The following is a 24,533-nucleotide window of genomic DNA, read 5'->3' as shown; positions in this document are numbered from 1 at the left end:
GTAAATCAGCTGATTTACAAAGTCCGATAGTCTGTTTCCTTTTTGATTTCCGGATAGTCTGGAAAACAAACGGAGGGGTGGTAACCCTACTGATTGTGTCAGTGACTTCTTTATTCACACTCTTGATCAGTGTGCAGCCATCTTGGAAGTCTTAGAAATTCATCGGTATTTCTGAAGGGCTGATTTAGTGGAGAGTGTTGTCTTGTGGGTTGTGTCTGCAGTTTTTGTGTTTGCAGCGTCATTCATTTTATTTATTTATTTTTTTACATTATAATGAATGGGAAATATCTGTGCTTTCTTTTTTTTATTTGGCATGTTTGAAATTAAACTTAAATATATATTTGGGTCTAAGGGGTTCCAATGACATATCTAATCCTTATTTCAAGGAGTGGCTTTCTAAGCATAAAAACCTAAACTCGTCTTACAGTTGATTTTGCAGTAGTCTCTGAACAGGATTTTTTTTTGTTGCAGTCTTCATGTTATGGCCTGCAGATTTACCCACACATTGGTAGGATGATGTATGCTCCATTTCTCTTTCTAGTGTTACACTAAGGAAGTTCTACACCAGTAAACATAGACAAACAGAGCACACAGCCATTTAACTCCTCTAAAGTGATCATAAAGTCACAGTCCTCAGACCTCAAGCAGCCCTTCAGACAACATAATTAAACAAGATGGAAATGACTGCAGTACTTTTCTAACTACACTACCTGCATTTCTTTTTGTCTTGAAGACTGTGGCCCTTGGCTGAGTTTGCTAGTCCCTGTACAGCACCATTGTTTGTTTGAGTTTGAGACCCGTGCTGTATAGGCACTGAGCATTTGCCTCCCTGCATGCCATGTTAATTGCCTAGCTCAAGAAGCCCATCACTTCTAGTTGGTGATGTGATAGGTTGATTACCTGAACTGATCCCCACCAAACCTGCTTGTATATAAACTAAACCTGGAGGCCTTCCATAAGTTGAAAACAACATAGGGCTTCCCAGAGATGATCTTTTTCCATTCTCAAGAATTATTAGGTTCCCAAGGTTTGAGCCAGGTATGCATGGAAGTGCAGTCTGGCAGTCAATGTGTTTTCAGTCCTTGTGAACTAGGATGTCCTGTACACCATCTCCTTATCCCCATATTCTTCCTGAAACCAGACTGAACAGAGCCTTCCTTATGTTGGGTGCCTCCCTTTGTCTGAGACTGCACTACTTCTCCAAGCTTTGCAGCTAAGCAACTAGAAACTCCTTCCCACACTCAAATGGCATACTAACCAGTACGAAGGGTACTGATTCCCCCAAAGCTGAAAATCCTCAAATAACTTGTGTGGAAATTGGGCCTTCTTTTCTGATGTGGTCTTAAAAGAAGCTGAAAACCAGCCAGCCTTTACCTAGCTGGTGTGCTAGATTGTCCACCTTGTGTAAGGAACATGACATTCATACTAAGTTTTCCATCATCAGTAAGTCTTACTTAACAAGCCTGTTTGGCAAAGGTTTGTCTTGTGCCTTAGCGTACATTGTTCAGCAACTTCTGCCTGCTTGTATCTTGAACCATCTTAGCATCTGTCCCTGCAGTTATGTAATTTGTAAGAGTCCATCATTTGAAACTCTTTGGGGACCCCTTGGAAACCATTGTCCCCACTTCCCTGACTTTTAATACAGAAGCTAACTCACCATGCCTTTGAACTAGCCAGCTCAGCACTGCTCAGATTGTAAAAAAAACCTCTCCTGTTAATAGTTACTTCGTCATGAAAAATTCAGAGCCGTTGACTTGTTTGTAAAGAGCTCAGCTCTTTATTTTTGAGAGATGGGTTGTTTTTGAAGTCCACTCCTTCCTTGTAGCCCAGTGTGGTTTTAGTGCTGAAATTGAACCAAGCCATTCGTTCCTAGTCGTCTGCTGTAATCTACAAAATAAGGGAGAAAAAGTTTTGTACGTAATGGGAGTGCATAAACAGCTGTGTTACATTAACAGACATAAGAGTTGCAGGCCAATAGCCATTGTTTTTTTTTTTTTTGACCATAGTGGGGAAAACTGTACGGGGGCAGATAAAGGTTCTGCGCAGTGGTCATGAGCACCACAGCTGCCTTTCGCAGGAATGCTTCTCATCATAGTATTTGAGGGGCAAATAACCTGGATCTTATGTTAAACATTCTGTAGGAATTATAAGCTGGTTTCCCTCTATGGGCAGGTAGTTCTTGCTACAACTGCAAGATGTGTGCATCTCCCCTGAATCTGTGAAATGATACTGCAGCAATGATTCTTTTGATGAATGTAAACCAAGTTATTTGCATACACTTTAACAGCTGATGTCAATTAAAATGATCACTGCTCCACTGTAGGATCCCTTTCACTGTCCTGGCAGATTTTTTTTTAGTGCAGTTGAGAGATTACTGATCTTAAGAACAGATGTAACCATACACTGCTGTGTCTAGGACTCTTTCCTTATTGGGAAGGATTGTTTTTTCAGTCTTGTATCCAAGTTCTACGTGCACACTTTGTTGCTACTCACTTCAGTCACTGAGAAAAGAACTAAAGATTAGACAGGATACATCCACAGTGTGGGTAGAGTGTAACCTCCTGCAGGTTATGGGAACAGCTCTGGAAGTCAGGCTGTAGATAGCTAGACAGCCTGTTGGGAGTGCATTCACAGGCACCTGAGAGCTATCTGAACAGCGCAAAAAAAATTATAACGGCAGGACAACCGTTTTGTTTCAGCAAAGGTAGGAAAGGGTTGTCTTTTATGTCAAGATAAATCACTTCTAAATTGATAGCCCCCTATGTTATCTTTCCCTCAGGCCCCATGGAATGTCATTGTAAGTAAAACCAAGGTTGCATTCGAGAAGGCCACAGCAACTACTCCTGCCTTCCAAAAGAGGTTAGTGCAAAGGACATTTTTGAAGTAGAAGCATGGTATTCTGTCCACATGTCCCCCAAGCGTGTTAGGTTGGACCTCATATTTAGGCCAAGAATAGGTTTGCATCAATTGTTCTAAAAATCACACTACCCTATAATCCTGTTCATTGGCCCATCTCCCTTAGCTGCATTTGGTGACCTGGTGCAGCTATGTTCTTTAGTGTTATTAATGTAACAGTGGTCTACATGAAAGGCATTGTACAGTTACATAGTCAGCATACCTCAGCTGCAGATTTTCAAATGTGGTCAGTGTTGCAGTCTTGATTCCCTTCCTCCTTCCTTCCATCACAATTGTCATTTGGGGCAGGAGGGACCAGGGAGAGTGCACTCATCCCTTTCCCCTGCATTTTTCATGCTTCTTTTGCTTATTTTTCAGCTATGTTGGAGGATGAAGTCTTCAGGTCACAGGCCAAAAAACCCTTGTGAGTGGACATTCTTGTGCTGTAAAACTTTCTTATGATAATGCTTGTTAAGAGGCAAGAAACGACCAAAAATATCTTGGTATATGTCACTTTTTATACGAGTTATATGTGGATGTCTGAGGTATGTAACACTATCCCAGCTGTAGGGGAAATGGGGTCAGCACTGAAAGTCTGGCCAGGCATCAGACATCATCCTGCAGTCGTGTTCCCCAAGATTATGACTGCAACATTGCCCTCATTTAAAGCTATGCAATTATGGTTTGTTGGCTGCACAATTTTACTTTCTCAGTAGTTTGCTACTTTACTACTGGCACATAGACATCAATCCTCTAAACAGTGAATTCTTTAATAGATGTCTTAAAGTAGTGTGTTCTTTCGGCTGAAAAAGATTATGCCTGTTGCCTTTTGGTGGTGTACATGCAGTAAGTGTAAGGTGAGACTTTTCCTCAGTCTGAAATATTATTCAGTTTGCTGATGGTGTATTTTATGAATGGCCTTGATGTTCCTTACTGCAGTGTCATTCAGCATGAATGGAAGGTATGGCAAAAGCAGGCATCCAACCATCCAGTCTGCCTTTCACAACTTTGGATGTCCCCAGTTGGAGGCTGGACTCTGCTTATACTGCGGATGGCAGAGCACTCCATACCATCATTATTTATGTTAAGCCTCACTAAGCAATAAATGACCTGTCTGCTGATTCATCCAGGTGAACTCCAGTACTAGTTACCCAAATGAGGGTGTTTTCTTACCTTTTTTTAGAGAGCTGTTGTTTTATTGATTGTGTTTGTGCTGGTTTGTTTGTGATAATGTGGATCTTTGCAAGGCTTACTCTGTCCCTAGAAAAGATTACTGTCATGAGCTGGTAGGAAGCCAATAACTCCAAAGGATTACTGCCCTCATTGTTTATTCCATCTCTGTGTGAACTCCATTTTGGTGACCTTTTTGTCCTGCGAATGATGTACTTCATTGCTTACTACAAGGGTATAGTTGGCTGGAAAGCAGCATTCATGTGTACCTTGTAAGAGTATACTCATCTTTACTGTTGACTTTCCTGTACTCCTGAAATGTTTGGACTCTTCACTGAAGCCCTGGTAAAGGTACATATGTAAAACTAAGGCAGCAAGGTGGTATCTACAAGCTGACATGATTTGCTAAGCATGGCAGTGAAATGGTCAGCATATGATATGCTGAGCTGGAGTTAAGGAGTGTTTACAAAGTGTTATGAAAAATAGAACACTTTCCTTGCTTACAGTAATAATGCAAAAATAGTCTGATATTGTAATCAAGCAGTAAGTGTTAGTACACAATGATATTAGAGTATGTTGGGTAAGTTGAAGTCATTTTGAAATATAAGTACTCTTTTTTTTGTAAAGCAGTTATGACTGCTACCAATATTTTCATTACTGCATTCATTTCATAAATGCTGTTTGATGTATTGGTGAACAAATGGTGCCATCTTTTACAAAACATCGAGGCATGCAATGTTGCTACTTATACTTGCTGTCCCAAGATACTAACATCTTACAGGATGGTGTAACACAGACAGATGACCGGTGCAAAAGCAACGGCTTAAAACTCATTGCCAAGAAATCCATGATGGTATGTTTTGGGAAGATGGGGACCTAGGGAAACTACCTCATTGATAAAACACCCCTAAAAATTGACACGGTACTCAGGGATTGGAGGACTCGTGTAGATAATAACACAGTTTTCAACCAGCTTGTGTTTAAGGTAGTAAGAAAATTATTCTGGTTCACTCGACTTATAAGTAAGGGCATGGCATCTAGCTCCATGGAAGTCTCACTGTACTCCTCTCTCATCAGACCCATCATTGAATATAATGCCCCCTTTGGTCTGTACCTGACCAGGCACATTCAACAACTGTAATGTCCACAGAGGTCCCTCATAAGAAGAATACAGAGTGTAAACACAATCATCATTATCATAAACCCCCTTTTTCCCATTGTAAGCACAGTGTCCTTTGCAGATCTCTTCAAAGACCTGTCTGTTTCCTACAGACTGCCGAGAGGTGGTTTATGCCTAACATACAAGCCATCTTTGGATACAGCTGTGATGGATCTTATCAGTTTTTTAATCAAGTAAGTGGGACCATTCCAAAGACTTTCCATCCACAACCCGGGCTCTTGTGAAGCATATACAAGCATAAACATTACAGGCTGTTTTTAAGATATTTCCAAAGTTTCACCCTAGATTCAGTTAGAGATGAGATAGTTTCAAATAAGTTAGATAACACGTTAGCTGTACAGTTATTTGCACTGTACAGTTAGTGAGAAAGGAGTTAGTAAAACATCAGTGGCCACTTTTTTTACACTACTAGTTGTGTTTTCTGTGTCGCTGAATGAGTAGAATATCTGTAAAACCTTGTATCATCTCCTAGGATTAGAGAGGCTGGTAATTTGCTACAGATTTTTGGTAATGTTCATTATATAAACTTGCAGGGAAAGAGTGGTGCGAGCTGTAGCAGTTTTTCATGTTTTATGATGCTTGTTAGCTGAGCAGATGAGTGAGTACAGTTTGTATTATCTGAGTAAGAGAATGCAATTCCATTGATCTAACACTGAAAGAAAAAAAAACTACATTATAAAAAAGCTGTCCCTTTTTGATAGTGGTCTGAAATCATTAGAGCACTTCAGGCTAGGAATGTGTCCTACGCAGGAGCTGATCTTCATGTAATGGCATCCATCCATATCCCTTTTTCTCCCCGTTTTTTATACATGGAGTTGGGGTTGTCACTTCAACAGTGACCATCAGTTAGAGCCAGTGCTCACTCGCTAGGTGTCTAGACCTGCCTTGGTGGTTCTTCTGTACCATACGCACACACCTAATGCCGTTTTTGTGCAGGCAGTCCACTTAGTGCATATGTTTTGCATCTTTCAACTGAATGCGTTAGTCTGATATGCTGTGGAGAATCTTGCCTAGCCTAAAGATAACTTTGTGAACTGTTTCTTTTTTCTATATTATACATATATTTTTAGCAACACATTTTAGATGGATATCTGGCTTCTTGCCCATTGTAATGTTAAGCATGCCATGCCCATGACCCAAAGTAGAGTTGGTAGATTTTACATAACTGAGTCATATCAAATGTTTTATTTTCTCTGTAGGCTTTGGAGACATTACCAGCCAGCTGAATCCAAATGAATTAGCTGTTTTACTAAAGCTGCTTCAGAGTCAGAATGACCTCAGTCATCCATTGATGGCACAGTTACTAAATGCAAACTCTAACCCAGAGGCAAGGCAGCAGTGGGAGACCCTCAGTCAGTCTGTCACAAATTTAACAGAAGCTGCCAGTACTCAGCAGGACTCTCAGAATCAGGTAACAGTGGCAGTTGCTCCTACATCTGTGACTCTAACTACACTGGCAGCAGAAGCAGCAGTCAGTACAAAAGAACCAGCTGCTGTCCTTCAGTCTTTACTTGCATCTGAGCGGCCAGTGGTGGAGCATCCCGGCAGTGAGGAAGATGTGCAGAATGTGCTGGCTGTCCTCTTGAGCCAGTTTATCAAACCACCTGAAGCTGCCATTGTAGCCAAGGAGAGTGATGGTGAGAGAAGCGATGTACAACACCAGCACCAAAAACATGAAGAACAGGAAAAGACAGCTGCAGCGTTTTCTGACAATATTGCAGGTACGTAATTACATGCATTATTTTGCAACGTGGAGCTGCAGATTAGAATTATTTAAAATGTTATTTTAAAACTTGTGTATGTAGCCATTGATATGTCACCCAGTAGCTCCATAGGCAGCAGAAGTGTTTCCTTCAGGGCGAATATACCACATTGTTAACCATAAATTGTTGAACAGTTCTGCTCAGATAATTAGACTAAAACCTTAAGATTTGGCCTAGAGACCTGTCCTTACAGGCTCCTTGGATAGGTATATCTTCATAATGTATTACTTTCTTTCTGTAAAATCTCTCGTTCATGGACACCACAGCACACTGTGATGTAACTTGCTGGCTACATAAGTAGACTTCACCCCAGAGCTTTACTATTCTCTATAAAGTCCTGCATTTACTTGCTTAAACAACATATAACTACCCATGTTGTCACCAGATTAAAAAACGAGACATACGTTGAAATTGTCTTCACATTCTTGGAGAGGGACATGTCACTGGTAACATAAACCTGCCTTCTAAAAGGCAGGAGTTATCTTATTACACAAAAGAAATGGAAGCAGTAAATGACTTGTAGTAGAGTCCCCTTATAACCACGGATGTACATAAAACATCACAAGAAGAATGTACACTTGAGCAGGTATGGGCTTGAATCTCCTTAAGGTATGTCTGATGTTCAACTGGTCATCCGGCCCTTTATTGAACACTGTAGGCTTTGAGTTCATCCTCAGCTAATGAGGGCTGAAGCCTAAACTATTTGTGCTCAAATGGAATTGGGAGGGAGTCCTCTTCTTCCTCCATGAAGACTCCCTCCATGAATAGTTTATCCCAGTGTTCTTTACCACCATGTTTCTCTCTGTCTGGAGTCTGTAGTAGACAACCTTTATCTGTAAGAGTGATCTGCTGAGTCATCCATTCATTAGTTTGTGGTACCAAGGTGTTTTTTTCTAGGTCTGCCCTTGATTCTAAGTGGGCTTGATAGCTTCTGTTAAGGGAGTGGTTGCTAGGTTGATACTCTCTAAGGCTCGCATGGCAAAGCCTCCATATCAAGCATATGTTTAACATCTGGTGGAATCTTGAGTGGCAGGAGCACACCTTTAAGGAGAGTTTTTTGAGCTTGCACCATGTCCATTGTAGGCCTTTTCCCAGACTGCTTCTTTTGGCATGCATGTTATCGAATGCCATTTCTCTTCCTCTGCCATATTACCAAAGACACTCACCATAACCATGCCCTTAACATCTCCCACCCATTTTCCTCCCATTTTGTGATGTCATCACATCAGGTGAGGGAGAACACCCTCTTTTTCCATTTACAATGTTTTTTTTCTAGTGATTACTATGCTTTTCTGTAACAAACTCTGACAGTCTTTCTTTTTTTTTTTTTTGAAACAGAATACAGGAGTTTGTCTGGTACTTTGGAAAACAATGTACAATCAGTTTGATTTCCAGACTCTCCGGAAAAAACACAGATATATACAAATTAGCTTTGCCACCTATCACCAGCCTTATGTTTACTGACAATATAGGTAATGAATGTACATTAGGCATGCATGACACTAAAATAAGGGCATGCATAAATTAAGTTGTGTGCAGTATCTGCTATGGTGCATCCTGGCAACAGTGTTGTACACTATCACTGGGAACTTTCTGGCGCAAAACTAGGCTGCTTCCCGGCTACCTTGTTGGCATCCCATGAGTGGTTTCAAGGCATAAACGATCCAGGCCTGCTCAAGTTTCTTCCCCAGAGAGAGCTGTGCATTTATGGGTGAGGAAATATTGGCTTGAGTCCTGTGGAACCTGCTTCTCGTATACCTGACAGCATCTCCAAAGGAGAGCTCAAGAGCAGTGGATGAGGAAGGCAGTCAGTGACATTAACCGTTTCAGAGGCAGTGGCCACAGAATCATCAAAATCTGGAAAAAAGAGTACTACCCAAAATAATAAGCTTACACTTGGAACTGTGGTAGGGTGAGTGTGTTTTTAGATTGTTGTAGGGGGTAATGAGGGTAGATAGTACAGGGGTATTGGTAGGTTGGTAAAGGGTTTTATGGGCAATGGTCAGTTGGTGGAATTTAAGCTGATTTTGTAATTCAAGCCATCCTAGCTGCTTTAGATTAAAACAGTGGTGGGTTCTGAAAGGGTTACCTGTAGCAAATCTGACTATGTTATTGTAGGAGTTTTCCATTTTATTAAGGTTGTTTTTAGAGATATTAGCATATATGGGTGAGGCATAGAGGAGAGTAGCAATTGGATGGGTGTGAGCAATAGTTATTCTAGCTGCAGGAGAGAGGAAGGGGTATGATCCTATAGAGAGAGCCTAGTTTTCTATTAACAGATTTTAGAGTATTGTTAATATGGGTGTGGAAGTTAAGGTTGTTATCTATGGTGATACCTAGTAGTTTGGTAGTTGGATTGGGGGATATGAGAGTACCATTACTGGGTGTCACTGTGAAGTCTGTTGGGGGGGACTTACAAGTAGGAGTAAAACGGAGGAGTTTCGTTTTTTGGGGATGAAAAAGAGACAGGGCTGTGTAAACCATTGCTCAACTGTGTTACACATTTTGGGTAAGGGAGTAAAGTTCAGATATTGATGTGGCTGAGCATATAAATGTAGAATCATCTGCATATTGTATGCATGTAGCTTGGATTGCTAGGTGAAGGTCGTTGATAAATATAGAAAACAGGAGAGGTCCTAATATGGACACTTGAGGAACACCAGTGTTAATGGGCAGATGGGTAGATAGAATGTTATGCCAAAGTACAGCCTGTTGTCTTTTATCTAAGTAGGACTGGAACCATTTTATAGCTAGTGCATTTAATGGCAGGGATTTGAGGATATTTATAAGTATCTGGTGATTTACCATATCAAATGCCTTAGACAAATCTATAAACAGGCAGAGGAAAGCATATTGAGGTTACGGTTTTTGTTAATACAGGCAGTAATAGTGCTGTGGGAGGTCTGAAACCATGTTGAGAGTTTGAAAGTAAGTTATTTTGGATTAGGCGGTCTAGCAATTGTCTGTGGATGCATTTTTCCATGATCTTTGCTAAGGGAGAAAGTAGGGCTATGAGACGGTAATTGGAGAGTTCATTAGAGATGTTCTTTGTGTTTCACTGTTGCAGTCATTACATTTGGGTAATCCTGCTGGCAGGTTGCCCTCAGCCGGCCTGAATTCCAAAGTCTTGGGTCCTGCATCGGCCACTGTCGTCCCTTCCCTGACGTCAGGTCGTCAGGGGTATAAAAGAGGCAGCCAACGCCATTTTCTTCAGTCTTTCTTGCTGCGCGGTGCCCGAAGCAGAAGCAGTTTGCAAGTGCCGGCCAACTCCTGAAATTTTCGTGTTTGAGTTTCAGAACCGAAGTCTTCAGTAAAGCTAAGTACCCAATTGGGGAAACTTTTTTCTTGCTCCAGACCAATGTCAGAAAAAGTTAATAATTGTATTACTTGTGGAAAGCAAATACCTGATAAGGAGTTTCATTCATACTGTATTCCTTGCCTAGGCCCTGATCACAACGTTTCTGGTTGTCAGTTTTGTGCTAGATTTAACCAACGCACTATCAAGCATCTGTATAATTTTGCTTTGAAGTATTTTGGTAGCCGGTTTAGTTATCCTAAAATGTCGGCGGATAGCCACCCGACTACCGGAGTTTACAAAAAACGCAAAGAAAAGGATAGAGAAAAACAACTGAGGCCCAAAACCGACGAAGCTTCTCCTAAGCCAGTCGCCAGATCGCAGTGAGGTGCTTTTGCAGCCCCTGACACCTGCTACTTTAGAGTCGCAGGCCCGTACCAACTCCCACATGGAGTCGGCCATGCCGCTGGATATTCAAAGTATTGGAGCCTTGGATGCTAATCCCTCAGATGGGTCTGGAGCCGCTGAGCAGGTACTGGCTTCTGAGAGTGTATTCAGACCGCAACATCTTTACATTAAAACGGCTTCAGCTTCAAAGAGAAAGACCAAAGCAGCTTCTAAAGCAAAGAAACAAACTCATGAGCCATGTGTACAGGCCTCTATGCCCAAAAAACAGATGAGCAAGATGGCCGACGACCTGATTACCTTGATCAGGGGTTCCCATCCCCCTCCTGATAAGAGGCCTAGGCAAGACACTGACTATGAATTTTCAGATCAGGTTTCTATTTCTTCTGATTCCTCTTCTGATCAGGGATATTCTTTACCCCCATGAGGATTCTGATGCTGAAGAATCTATACCTTCAGCATCTCCTCCTGAGGATTATTCCTTTGGGGAAACCTTGCATACCATGAGGGAGCATTTTCACTGGGAAAGCCAAGATTTTTTGGAATCTAAAAAGAGGCTCGGATTTCCTTTTACTACCACAGCACAGGCCTCTAGCTATTCCCCCTGTGATAGACATTGTAGATGATGTGTTTTCGGAGTCCAGTTTGACTCCTGACTCCTTACCTCCAGCTCCTGTTAAGCCTGACAGATATTACAGGGTTCATGACTCACACAAATTTCTTTTTAAAAACCCTGCTGCTGACCCAGAAACTATTTCACAGGGTCCCAAGGGAGTTAAGGCCTCTACAGCAAAAAAAAAACAACCCCCTCTGACAGAGATTCAAGGGCACTGGATAGATAGGGAAAAAAGGTTTACACATCTGCAACTTTGGATATAAGGGCTTTAAACTGTCAGTTTCATATGCTCAAGTGTCAGCAACATCTCATGGGTTTGCTTAAACAGAAAATGATGATAAATTCTGAGTGTGCTGAAAACAAAGAAATGCAGGATTTATTGCATGCAACTGAACAAGTTGGAAAGCATACCTTGCAATGTGGTTTTGATTCTCTGGAGGCCTCCTGCAGGGCCGCAGTTACGGGTTCTGAAATTAGGAGGCATGCTTGGTTAAAGGAACAAAATTTGCCTGATCATGTTAAAGTTAAGGTACTAGATGCACCTTTACAGCATGATACTTTGTTTGGTGCTAAGGCAGAAGAGGTGTTAAAGAAAATGGTTTAGTAGACACTGGCCTACAAAATAATTGGTCCTTTCCTGTGTCAGACAGACCTCAAAAGGAGATCCCAGGCACAAGGTTCTTATAGGTCAAAACAATGGGGTGCTTCTACCTCCAAAGCTGGAGAAGATAAAGCACAAACATACAGAAACCAGTCCCAATGACTTTCCCCTGCCTGCACCAAGCACTTATCTTCTGGCAGCACCCTTAGGAGGAAAATTAGCACTTTTTGCTCAAAATTGGCACATAGTAACCCAAGACAAATGGGTTCTAAATATAGTGTCACAAGGCTACAAATTCCATTTCCATACTCTGCCAAAGGCAAACGGCTGGCCAGATCTGCCAAAAAATCAATGGGCAGAGGCACAAAAACAAGTCTCATCCCTCATGGACAATGGGGGCCATTCAACAAGTACCAGAGCAAGAGCAGGGACAAGGATTTTACTCAAGACTGTTCTTGGTACCCAGAAAGGACAAGACCTGGAGACCAATACTGGACCTATCTATTCTGAACACATTCATTGTTCGACAGATACTCCACTTACCAGACTGGCAAGGATAAGATTATGGTCAGTTGCTTATCTGGAGCCAAGATCCGCCAAATTACAAACGCGCTCAACTTGTTGCAGCACAGGTACCAGAATGATTCTGTCATAGTCATGTGGGCGCAAGTGGCCTCTCTGTAGAGAAACATTGTGATGAGAATGATATGAAGAGAGACATTGTGGACCTCTCTGAATATGCGCCTCAGAGTATGTGCCTTGAGCACATTCTGGCTTCACCAAAAATGATTGACTTTAACAGTTGGCTTAGTTTCTGGTGTCAGTCTAGAGGGGTTCAATATCTGCTAGCCTGGGGAGGACATGGTCAACAGACCACATTGTTTTGCCAAAGATGGCCTGCACCTGTCCCACCTGGGCTTCTGGATATTGCTTGAATTTAATCCAGACCCTTAGAGCCTTTTTTAGGCTATGCCAAAGTGATAAACCTACTGTCATAACAAATAAAGCTCAAAAGAACCTAAAGGTGGTACTGATGAATGCTAGGAGCATTAATGAGAAACTACACACCCTACAAGCTCTCCTCAGTCTGGAGAATATAGATGTCTGTGCTGTTACACATGACATGGTTTAAAGCCACAGAAAGTATTCTGGCAGTGCAAGGCTACAGTGCCTTCTGCACATTATGACCATCAGCCGAACAGACTGGGACTAAGGTGGAGGTATCTCAGTCTACATTAGCAGCAAGTACACCCCAAGGATAAACAGGATGATACCTTGGAGTTTATCCACACACGTCACCTTAGATAGAGTCCCTTACCATAACTTTGCAAGCTGTAGGTCACTGTCTATTTCTCAAGAATCCCACAGCTGTTATCAAGAACTACTAGAGGCACTCTCCATCCAACCAAACTCACTATTCATGGCAGACTTTAACTACCCCCTTAGTCTGGGAAACATACACTGCCACCAACTTGCAGGCACAACGTTTCCTGGACTTTAACACAAATACCTTTGATCAGTTATTGCACACTTCAACCAGAGATAAAATAAAAGAATCCGGAGGCAGCACACACAATCCGCACTTAATTCAAAGAGTAAAAATCCAAAACTAAATCACAAAGTCCGTAAACACTATTAAACATCCAGTACATGCGTTTTCGTCAGCCTGTAGCTTAGACTTCATCAGACAAAGTACCTTAATTAATTAAGCATTATATAAGGAAATACTAATGAAAAGACCAATAAAATTCAAGCATCCAAGTTAAAACCAATGAAAATAATGACAGTCTGAGTAGCTCATTATAATAAAATTGTAAATGATTAGAATTATCAAAAAAGTGTATAAAAATTTTTTCCTTAAAATAGTTACAATATTTAAAAGCAGAGGTGTTGATTAAAAAATATTGTAGTTAATTAGGTTTCTAAACCCACAATAGAATGAAGCTGTTTGGTTAAAAACTGATAAATGTATTTATGTGCACAATGATTTTAGTAGGTACATAAAAACAGAAGCACAGACAACAGTGCCCTCTACTGTTCATTAAAACTAGTTAATGGGTTTCAAACTTTAATTGATCTCAATTTGAGAGCTGGAATTATTGAGATACATTCATTTAAGCCTGGTAATTTGTTGGCCTCTAATAATATTTGCCAATACAGTTCCCTGTATTCAAGCCATTCTTCCCAGGGACCTCCTCTTATTTCTTTTTTAACTTGTTCTAAAACAAAAAAGGAGAATGTGGCTTCCTTACAGTTCTTTGTGTGTTTGAACAATGCATTGGTGTCCTTTGCTTTTTGTATCTCATATAAATGTTCATAAATCCGCCTCTTCAATACTCTTTCAGTTTTCCCAACATAGTACGAACTGCATTTTGTACACATTGCAAGGTAAACCACTCCCTGGGACTCACAGTTGAATGAACCAGTGCTATATATATTAATGTCCCTTACTTCAATGTAGATTTCTCTTTTGTTGGAAACACTTCAACCAGAGATTCAGACATAATTGACCTTGATGTCCTTCTTTTCCTATGTTAAAGTATTCCAGTTGTGGGATTTCCTGCCCTCAGGCGACTCATACGTTGGCTCCTATACAAAGGTTTCAGCTTGTCTGTTGCAGTGTGTGTGGGATGTCAGACATAAAGCCATAAGCCCAGGGACCTTAAATGTGATGTCTGTATGCACAATCCCCAGAACTTTTCAGCCGCAGACCTACGCATCGTATGATCGCTCATTCACAGACGTCGCATCAGTAAAGCTAAGTAAACCATTGGTTTCTATTTTTCTTGTTTTGCTGATTGCTATTGCTTAGGCTTGGTTGTTGTAGCCTTTAGCTGATATCAGGGAAAAAGGGAAAGCACCAATGCGGACGCCAGATATCCCATAAAGACGCCCATGATAGGTGTGTTTTTTGCTAAGGCTGGGAGCACGACCATTCCTCCTGCTCAGTTTGTCAATCATTTGTGCTGAAGACCCTACATAGCCATCTGGCCACTTTAAACCTCTACCTGGAAAACCAGCGCCTAAAATAGTTAGCCCTTAGAATGGATCCCGCACCTGTGGCCAGACCTGAACCTCCACGAAAGAAGGCCAAGATTCCTAGGCCTTCCTCGCCTGCTGCTTCTCTTCCTGACACCCTGCCAACTGCTGATCTGAGAGTTGAGCACTCGGCTGATATGTCAACTTCAACGATGTCCCTTGAGGAAGTCGTTGCACAGCCGAAGACCGGCACGTCCTCAGAGCTTGCCCAGACACCGACTACAGTCGAGGGGGAACCAGTTTCTGTGGTTCCTCCAACCGGGATCCAGACTTCAGAAATGTTGACTTCAAAATCTGATGCCAGGCTGGTTCCTAACTCCTTCCTGGCCAAAAAGAAACAAAAAACTTAGCATACCTCCTCTTCCCCAGTAGCCGTACCAGATTGACAGGCTTTCACTTCCTCTCTCATGCAGGCCTTTATGGCCCTAAGGCCTTCAACTTCAAACTCCACTACTCTGCTTTTATTGAGCCCTAGGCCTGCTTCTGCCTCTTCCCTCCCACCCATGACCTCTCAAGTTAGGGAGGGAAGAGCATGATTCTTCCTTTTCTTCCACGGAGGACTCTATTTCATATACATCTCAGATTGCGTCTCCCCAGGATTATTAGTCTCCTGATGATGAATCTGTGGAAGGGGATTCTCCCCCTGAAGATATTACCTTTGCTGAGACCATCACCAAGATGAACGAATATTTCAAATGAGGTACTTCCCGAATGACTGACACCCAAAAGAGGTACTTTGAGCTGCTTCAAGTAGAATCATCTTCCCCTTCAGCTGTCCCTCCGGTGCTACCTGCTTACTTGGATGCTTTTAATTCAGCTTCTGAGGCTTCGGACTCCCAGCATCCGGCCCCTAAGTGCCCTGACTGCTTCTATAAAGTGCCAGAGGAGCAGAAATTCCTAGTTAAACCTTCCTTGGCTGACCCAGCTGTTATTGCCATTGCTCCTGATAAACAGTCTAGACTGCTGCCATCTGCCTCCCTTCTACCCACAGATAAAGATAGCAACTATATGGATAGGATGGGAAAGAAGGTATACACATCCTCCACTTTGTCTTTCAGAGCCATAAACTATCAGACCCACATGACTAAGTATGCTCTAGACTTAGTGTCTCAAGCCTCCTACATGCTGGCTTCTGTGCCTGACAAATCCCATTAAGGCGGACTTTGCCTCCAAACTGTCCTTGGCTCAGCAAGTAGCCAGGCACTCAATCAGGTGCAGCTGCAATGCTGCAGAAGCATCTGTCCGCTTTGCAGCATCTGCTTCTATCCTCAGGAGATGCTCCTGGCTGAGACTACAGAATCTACCTGAAGACTTCAAGTCCAAAATCTTGGACGTCCCCCCTGGATCACAAGTTCCTGTTTGGAACACAATCTGCAAACCTCTTAAAGACTCTGCAGGAAAAAAAAGTAAAGAATTGCAGGACATCAAGCATCTGCTGGTGTCCCCCATTCCCAAGTATTATAGGAACTATCCTGCTAAAACCACCTTTGTAAGACGCAACCCTCCTCAGACAGCTGGCTCCTGTTTCAGATCTAGAAGAGGGACAAGAAGACCTACTTCGTCCAGACCTAATGCACCACCTCCTCTGCCCAAGCAACCCTTTCAGGACAGAGGAGATCCTAATAATGCGTGACTGCTGGGCCCATCTGCCACACTCTGCACGCCTCCCCCACTGTCTCCCCCACTGGCAAGCCATCACCACAGACCAATGGGTCCTATCCATTATCCAAAAAGGGTACTTTCTATCCTGGAAAGAAAAAACACCCAGGAAAAGTATTCCTTTTCCCTTCAAAAAACAAATTCATCTCCTCCCACAAGTTTTGTCAGAGCTACTAAAGTGAGGCACCATAGAACCTGTCCCCTCAGGACAAGAAGCAAAGGGATTCTACTCATGTCTCTTCCTGGTTCCCAAAAAAGATGGCCCCTGGAGACCCATTTTAGATCTCTCCTGTCTGAATCTACACCTTCAGGTGCCATCCTTCAAAATGCTGTCACTACCCACTCTGCTGTCACTTATTCCAGCCAAGGTCTTCATGGCCACTCTGTACCTAAAAGAAGCCTACCTTCACATTCCTATCAGGACTTCCCACAGACAATTCCCGCGTTTCTCTGGCCCTCCCTATCATTTCCAATTTCCTGCCTTGCCCTTTGGTTTATCCACTGCCTCCGAGTCTTTACAAAGTGCCTAGCCCCAGCCGTGGCCTTCTGCAGAACTCGGGGAATCCAGATTTACCCATATCTGGACAACATCCGGATACTAGCAGAATCCAAAGATACCCTCTCAAGGCATCTGCACTTCACCATGTCCCTTTTGCAAAAATCTAGGGTTTACCATCAACCTCCCAAAGTCCTCCTTAAACCCAGGCCAGGACAAGATTTTCCGAGGCTGCAGAATCAGAACGGACAAAATGAAGGCCTTTCTCCCACAGGACAAGGTTCTGTCCCTGACTTCCCACTCCCAGAAGGTGACGGTAAGGCAATTCCTTCATCTCCTGGGCTTAATGGCAGCAACCATCCCCATTCTACCACTAGCCAGAATGCATTTGCGCAACCTACAGTGGTACCTCAAAAACATTTGGTCCCAACACCTACATTACTTGGAACAGGATATTCCCCTCCTTCCCTGTCTAAAGACAGAAATCAGCTGGTGTATCCAGCAAGTCCAACTAAACCCAGGACTTCCACTGCAGCCTCCCACCCCAACCCAAAAAATGCATACAGATGCCTCAGATTCAGGTTGGGGTGCAGGAAAAGTGGCACCCTTCTCTACAGACCAAGCACATCAGTGTCAGGGAAATGACAGCAGTCTTCCTAGCTCTAAAGACCTTTATTCCCTTTTTGCTCCCAGGGGTGCTCCGGATAGTGGCCGATAACACCACTGTTATGTGGTACCTCAAAAACAGGGAGGAACAAAGGCCTACTAGCTAAATCTGCTTATATGGGACCTAGCCTCTCGCCACAACTTGGTCCTGCAGACGAACTACATCCCCTCACAAGATAACAAGCAAGCAGATCTCCTAAGCATGACTGCCTGTCCACAGCATGAATGGAAGCTGGACAGAGGGGTCTTCCTAGACATAGTGCACCGGTTGTGTACTCTGCATATAGACCTGTTTGCCTCCCCCCCCCAGAACAGGCAGCCGCAGACATTCTGCTCCACCCCTTCCCAATGATTCAGAAAGTCCTTCTGAAGATCCAGGACGATAAACCAGAAATCTTGTTAGTGACATTCTACTGGCCAAGGCAGCACTGGTTCCCCCTACTTCTCAATGTAGCCAAGGGCATTCACTACAGGTTACCCTAAAAGATGGACCTACTGGCACAAGACAAAGGAACTCTCCTTCACCCACAATTGCAGATGTTATCCTTAACTCTGTGGATGATAAACTTTTGATCCCCTTCAGATGCCACTACTCAGAGGACATGCTTTCAGTCCTGAGGGAGGCAACGAAACCTACCACCAGAAAATCTTAACTAGCTAAGTGAGAAAGATTTACAAAGTGGTGTCTGGACAAGGGAAAGGACCCTTGCTCGGCTGGTGCCCCCCTTGTTCTCACTTGTGTGTCAATTAATTAAAAGCACACTTTCCAACTTATCAGTGAATGTGCACCATTCTGCTATATCAGTCTGCTTGCCACTAGATTCCCCCTTGCTAGCCAGGCTTGATGTAAAACTCTTCCTTAAAGGGGTCTTGCACATAAAACCACCAAAGAAACCTATCCCTCCATCCTGGGACATCAACTACATCCTGGAAAAACTAACCCAGCACCCTTTCGAACCAGCTGGGTCTTTTTCCTGCAGATGTGTACATGGAAAATAATCCTTCTGGTGGCTATCACTTCAGCAAGAAGGGTCTCAGAGTTGCAGGCCTTAATGGCCTGCCCTCCCTACACCACCTTCCACAAAGACAGAGTCACCCTGCAAACTAATCCCTCCTTTATGCCCAAGGTGGTCAATGACTTGTCTCTAAACTAATCTATCCACTTATCCACTTTCTTTCCCTCCCCCACTAATGAAGGGGAGAGGATACTGCACTCCTTGGATGTGCACAGGCAACTAAGATTCTACCTGGACAAAACCATTAGGAAATCTAAGCTGCTCTTTGTCTCCTTCCACCCCATAGCCCTGGGCAAGGCAGTCTCCAAACAAACCATTGCTTGCTGGATCAAGAAAGCTATTTGTCTCTGTTACTCCCACCTTGGGAAAAAAAACCCAGTGGGAGTAAAGGCCCATTCCACTGGGGTTGTGGTCACCTCCAAGGCCTTCATAAAAGGTCTGGACACGGCATCCATCATGGAAGCAGCCACACGGTCCACTATCCACACTTTCACCAAACATTACCAAGTGGACCAAGTTTCCTGAGCAAGAGCAGGATTCGCCAGGGCCATTCTACAGGGCTTTGTGGAATCCTCTTCAGCATCCACCTCCCTTTCATGTAGCTAAGCTGTGGTACTCCCCCACAACTAGAATACTGCAACACAGGAACAGAAGGACATAGAATAGTTGTGTAAAATCTTCCATAACCATAGATGTCGTCCTCTTCCATGTTGTAGTATTCCTTCCCACCCGCCATTACCCCCAATGCTTTTTCCTTTAGTCCCAGCTAAGACCCGGACCTACCTATGCTACTAAAAGACACCAAAAGGGACCCCACTGGCATTCCTCCTGCTGGGCCTTCTTCTCTACCTGCTGACCTTCAAGTTCTAAGGATTGTGCGTGCAGACTTTACATTTAGGGCCCCCTAGTTTATGGCCTTATGTCTGACGTCCCGTGCACGCTGCAGCAGCCAAGCTGAAGCTTTTGTATAGGAGCTGACGCACGAGACTACTGAGGGCAGGAAATCCCACAACTAGAATACTGCAACATGGAAGAGAAGGACATGTATGGTTATGGTAAGATTTTACAGAACTATTCTTTCTCATCAGTACGGAAGAGAGCTGCACCTCCCCATTTGACGTTCTCACTTATGAGGTCAGATCACAAAGCTGTCTCATTCAGAATAAAATTCAACTTGGAAAATGCATCAAAACCTCTTACATTTAGAAGCTGTCCTAAGGCAGACTACATCTTAAGTAGCAGTTTGTCAAAATTTGATGCCCTGTCCATCCTAGAGTTCACAAAAGCCTGTGCAGAATTATTCACAGAAATACTGTGCAAACATGTAAATGGCTGCATAGAGGCCATTGTACGTACCAGAAGTAAGCCCAGAACAAAACCACACTGGTGGAATCTTAATCTTACACTACAAGAAAGAATCAGCACTGCGGTAAACCAAGTACGCGGACAAAAAGTACTTAAACAACGGCAAGAAAACAAACCTCGGATTATGGAAACGCCCAAAAGTAGACTTTATTCCAACAAAGTAAAGTACAATAAAGCTTTCAGGTTAGCAAAAACCCTGCCCTCAGTGCTTCAGAGTGCCTTAGTAGCTTTCCATTTTATAAACTTCATAAAGTTATGTGGCACAGCCCAAGTCTGATTTAAAGCAACAGTGTGGCAATTCAACATGTTAAAACCTTAAAATAATTATGAAAAATACATTGAACCATATCATGATATGAAAAATATTCATAACTACATATACAAATCACTGAAAACATAGAAATGTATATAAAAAATATTAAAAATACTGAAAAGTTTATAAAATATGTCAATGTAAGCTCATCTGTGTTTTTTTTTTCTTAATACAGGTTTGATGCTAGCATGGGCATTCAAATCTGGTTCTACGTCAGCTTGTAACTGAAAAATCCAATTTAGTTCACATATTTCTAACTTATGTCCTTACCTCTCAAATTTTTATATACAATTTGGATGACCCTAAAGCCATATTCATCCATCATATGCTTTGCCAAAACATTAGTAGAAACTTTTCTACCTACTTCAGAGTGATGCTCTGTAATCCAGTCTTTCAGTCTATGACTACACTTCCCGACATAGAAGGAGTAGCAAGATATACAACATTAATTGCATTACATGTTGCCGAGCAGGAAAAATTGCACTTTTTTGTTGTTATTGGATGAACAAGAAAATCTCACTTATGTACTTAAAGTTAACACAGTTAAGGTATGGATAAGTCCCCAACTTATTATATGTTAAAATTTTTGCATTTAAAGGTGTGTCTTTATAACAAATGTCTTTTCAGATTTGGACAATTCCAATAACTAAAGGACAGTTTTTCACCCACTATCTCCCTTAGCTCTGGCATACTTTCAAATACCCTCCATTTCTTGGTGATTATTTATTTCACATTTTCCTCATTCATTGTATATGTTGTCACATAGCATAAAGGTTGGACTTCATTACGTTTAGTGGAAACTTCAGGGTCTGAATGCTGTGATGCAAAATAGGGCCTTGCAGAGTTATATCTATCGCTTATTACCTGTACCTTTATTTCTTCCAGTAATTCAGTTTTGTAACCCCTATCCTCAGACCCATTTAGTATTTACCGTAGCTGTGATCAAAAGATGAACACATTACAGTTATGAAAGTAAACTTATCATAAAAGTAGATATTTGAATGGTCACTGCTGCAGAAGACACTTCCTCTTTCTCTCACTACATCCCCCTTATATTTTTTTTTGCCAGGGTGGTGACATTTATTTTTTCTTTCTTTCTAGCACTGACCTATTTCAGGGCAATAGCCTCCATTTCTCAGTTGGAATGATAGCTCTGAAGGACTTGGAGCCAAAACTGCTATTTTTCTTCAGCTCTGTTTGAGTTGGTATCTGTTTGGGTATATGGAAGGTGCCCTTAAGTTTTGGTAGCTGGCTAGCTGTTATATCCTTTGCAGGATGTAATCCATATAGCTAAGGTTACTGCAGCAGTGATTATTTGAACATCTATTGTTATGGTAAATTTTTTTACACAATTGTACTTTCCAACTCACAGACTAGTATGTCCGAGATGCTTTCTAGACAGTTCCTTAAGGGCAGGGATGCTTGCTCAAGAGAGAATGCAGACTTGTCAGCACTTTCTAAGTCTTTCTGTTCAGCAAGGTTCATTGCAAGAGAATTTCTGAGAGCTGTAGGTTTAATAGCCTGCTGTATTCCTTTCCCTGAGAAAGACCAGTAGTGTCTCAAATCAGTTTGGGACCAATAATTTTACTCTTTCATTTTCAATTCCAGTCTTCAATTTTATGAAGCAGTATCTCATTTGGAAGGCCAGTCAGTTCCTCCGCAGCCTTTCCGTCCTTCCATACCCACTCAAACATTGCTCACAGATACTGTGGATTTTGCCTGTAATGCTGTTTCTGTGGGTGTTCGGGTCAGAGAATATGGGAATCACAGCACCTACGTACACATCAAAGAAGTGATGGCTCTGAAGCTCTGAATTAACTTTGGTCTCCAGGAACTCTGTTAGTGGTGATAGACAGCACCACTGTAATGTAGCACATAAACAAGGAGGAACAAAAGCATATCCACTTTGCAAACTGGTCATGATTGTCTCCGATACATAATTTATTTCTTCAAACAACTTGCATCTTAACCAGAATTGAACACACTTTTGAGTAGATGTTGCACTGAGTGTTTTTCTTTCAGATAGTCCACCAGTAGAGAATACCCTCAAAATTAATCTGTTTGCCTCCAATCTTAACGGACAACTGAACCTTTTTTTACTTTAGGGCATGTTGCAGAGAGGCCTAGAAGATGGATACTTTGTCAGTCCCCTTGTTGGAAATTGTTTCTTTATGCCTCTCCTCCTCCTCATTCTCATTTCCAAAGTCCTTCAAAAGTTCAGAATGGACTTACCAAAGATGTTACTGTTGATTCCATTTTGAACCAGTCAACACTGGTTCCTTGTTCTCATGCCGCTGTCTGGGGCAATTCCAAAAACATGCTCACACAATACAGGAGATCTATACTGCTTGTATAAATTACTCAGTTCTGGACTAGTGTTTGCTTCAAAAAAGGTACATCTGTCTGCCACTGGATCTCTCTCCTCCTCTTTTTATCAGGTCTATTTTTCAAGGGTGCTTTTTCTTATCAGAAGGCCAAGAAAAAAGGTTCCTTTGTGGGACTTGAATTTTGATTTGTAAATGTCAGCTCAGCCTCCCTCTGAGCCAGTGGGCAGTCTGTCTCTAGTTTCTAGTCTGGAAGACGACCTTACTGGTAGCTTTAACCTCTAGTAGATGGGTATTTGAATTACAGACCCTTATGTCTATTTAGCCTTCTTAGATTTTTCACAAGGTGTGGGTATCTCAGAATTAGCTCTCCTTAAACCTAAAGATGTCTTTGCATTTACTCTTAATCAGACTGTCCAGCTTCCTGTTTTCTATCCTAATTATCAAAACAAAGAAGGAAAGATTCTTAATTTCCTAGATGTACACAGAGAATTGATATTTTATCTAGATAAAGCTAAGGACGTTAGGAAATCTAATCAACTTGTTGTGTCTTATGATAAGAAAGATAGCTTTTACACCTCATTCAAACCTGTTGTTGTAATCTTGTCAAAAATCCTGTTCAGAATGTAAAGGCTCATTCTTTTAGAACAGCTGCCATATGTCTGGCTTTTTGGAAAGCAGTGGACTCTTGGCCTGTTGTAGAAGCGTCTACTTTGTCCTCAGTTCAGACCTCTATCAAATATTGCAGACTGTTTTTTTATTTCTAGAGCAGACAGGCTTTGATAGGCTATGGCTGTTCTTTATAGAATCCTGGATTTCTTCAACAGTCAACGTCCTTCCTTTCTTCTTGAGCTTTGGTAGCCATTCAGTATGTACTGGCTATCGCAACAGTGATCTGATGAAGAACATAGTACAGTTGTGTAGTTTATTTGCCATAACAGTAGATGTTAGAATAGATTACTATTGAATTACTAGTACCAGTACCCCCATCCCCCTCATTGTTCTTTTTACTGGCAGAACTGGGATATCTTTTGTCCCTGACAATATTTTACTTGGAGTGCTAGGCTTCAAACTCCCATTTTTGGGCAAGAACATTCTGAGTTTTGGCACATCCATATGTCCATTTTATGCTAGTACATATTTCTCATTCTAAGAGCCGACATATGGCACACAAGGAAGGAGCTTGAAGCTTTATAGACAGGCTGAATGCACAGTATACTTGGCTGGATACATCTCATATGTAATGGCTACTACAGCAGTGATCTATTTGAGCATCTGCTATTATGTTATATTAACTAAGCAACTGTACTTTTCTAGGCAAACAATTTCTTCATGGGTAGCTCATTCACTCTCCACCTGCTGTTTAGTCCATAGCAAGACTAATTCTGAGGCAAGTGAGGTCACATTCTGCTAGAGCCCCTGTAGCCATCACTAGTTTTTGAAGAGGGGTCAGCAGTCATTCCATTTTAGAGGTAGCTACGTGATCATTAGTTCACACCCTTTTAAAACATTACAACCTGGATATTTCCTCCAGGGCAAGGATGGGGTATGCCTCAGCAGTCTTGTAGCTCATTTTTCTCAGGTCCATCCTCCCCGAGGTTTGTAAACCTTGTGAATCTTTCCAAAAGCTTAACAGTACTGCAGCAGTCGATGGTACAGTAAACAGTGTGTAGTTGTGTTAGGAAAGTTAGCGTAATTGTAGATGTTTTAGCACATTCACTGTTACATTA

The 24,533-nt window shown here is 42.1% G+C and overlaps 1 protein-coding gene across 3 annotated transcripts in view; it reads left to right on the top strand.

The window, feature by feature from the left end:
* Nucleotides 1–24,533, top strand: part of CDK12 (cyclin dependent kinase 12) — a 719,108-nt gene that overhangs the window by 687,722 nt on the left and 6,853 nt on the right. For all 3 annotated transcript variants that reach the window (XM_044055049.1, XM_044055050.1, XM_044055051.1), the window contains one exon: nucleotides 6,445–6,966. In XM_044055049.1, coding sequence (XP_043910984.1) covers nucleotides 6,445–6,966 — 522 coding nt within the window. The remainder of the gene's footprint in view (nucleotides 1–6,444; nucleotides 6,967–24,533) is intronic.

Source organism: Protopterus annectens, chromosome 13.part0 (assembly GCF_019279795.1).
Source record: "Protopterus annectens isolate FY-2018-M chromosome 13.part0, PAN1.0, whole genome shotgun sequence".
Lineage (NCBI taxonomy): Eukaryota > Metazoa > Chordata > Ceratodontiformes > Protopteridae > Protopterus > Protopterus annectens.
The sequence above is the reverse complement of the archived record's forward strand: the minus strand, read 5'-3'. Positions and strand labels throughout refer to the sequence as shown.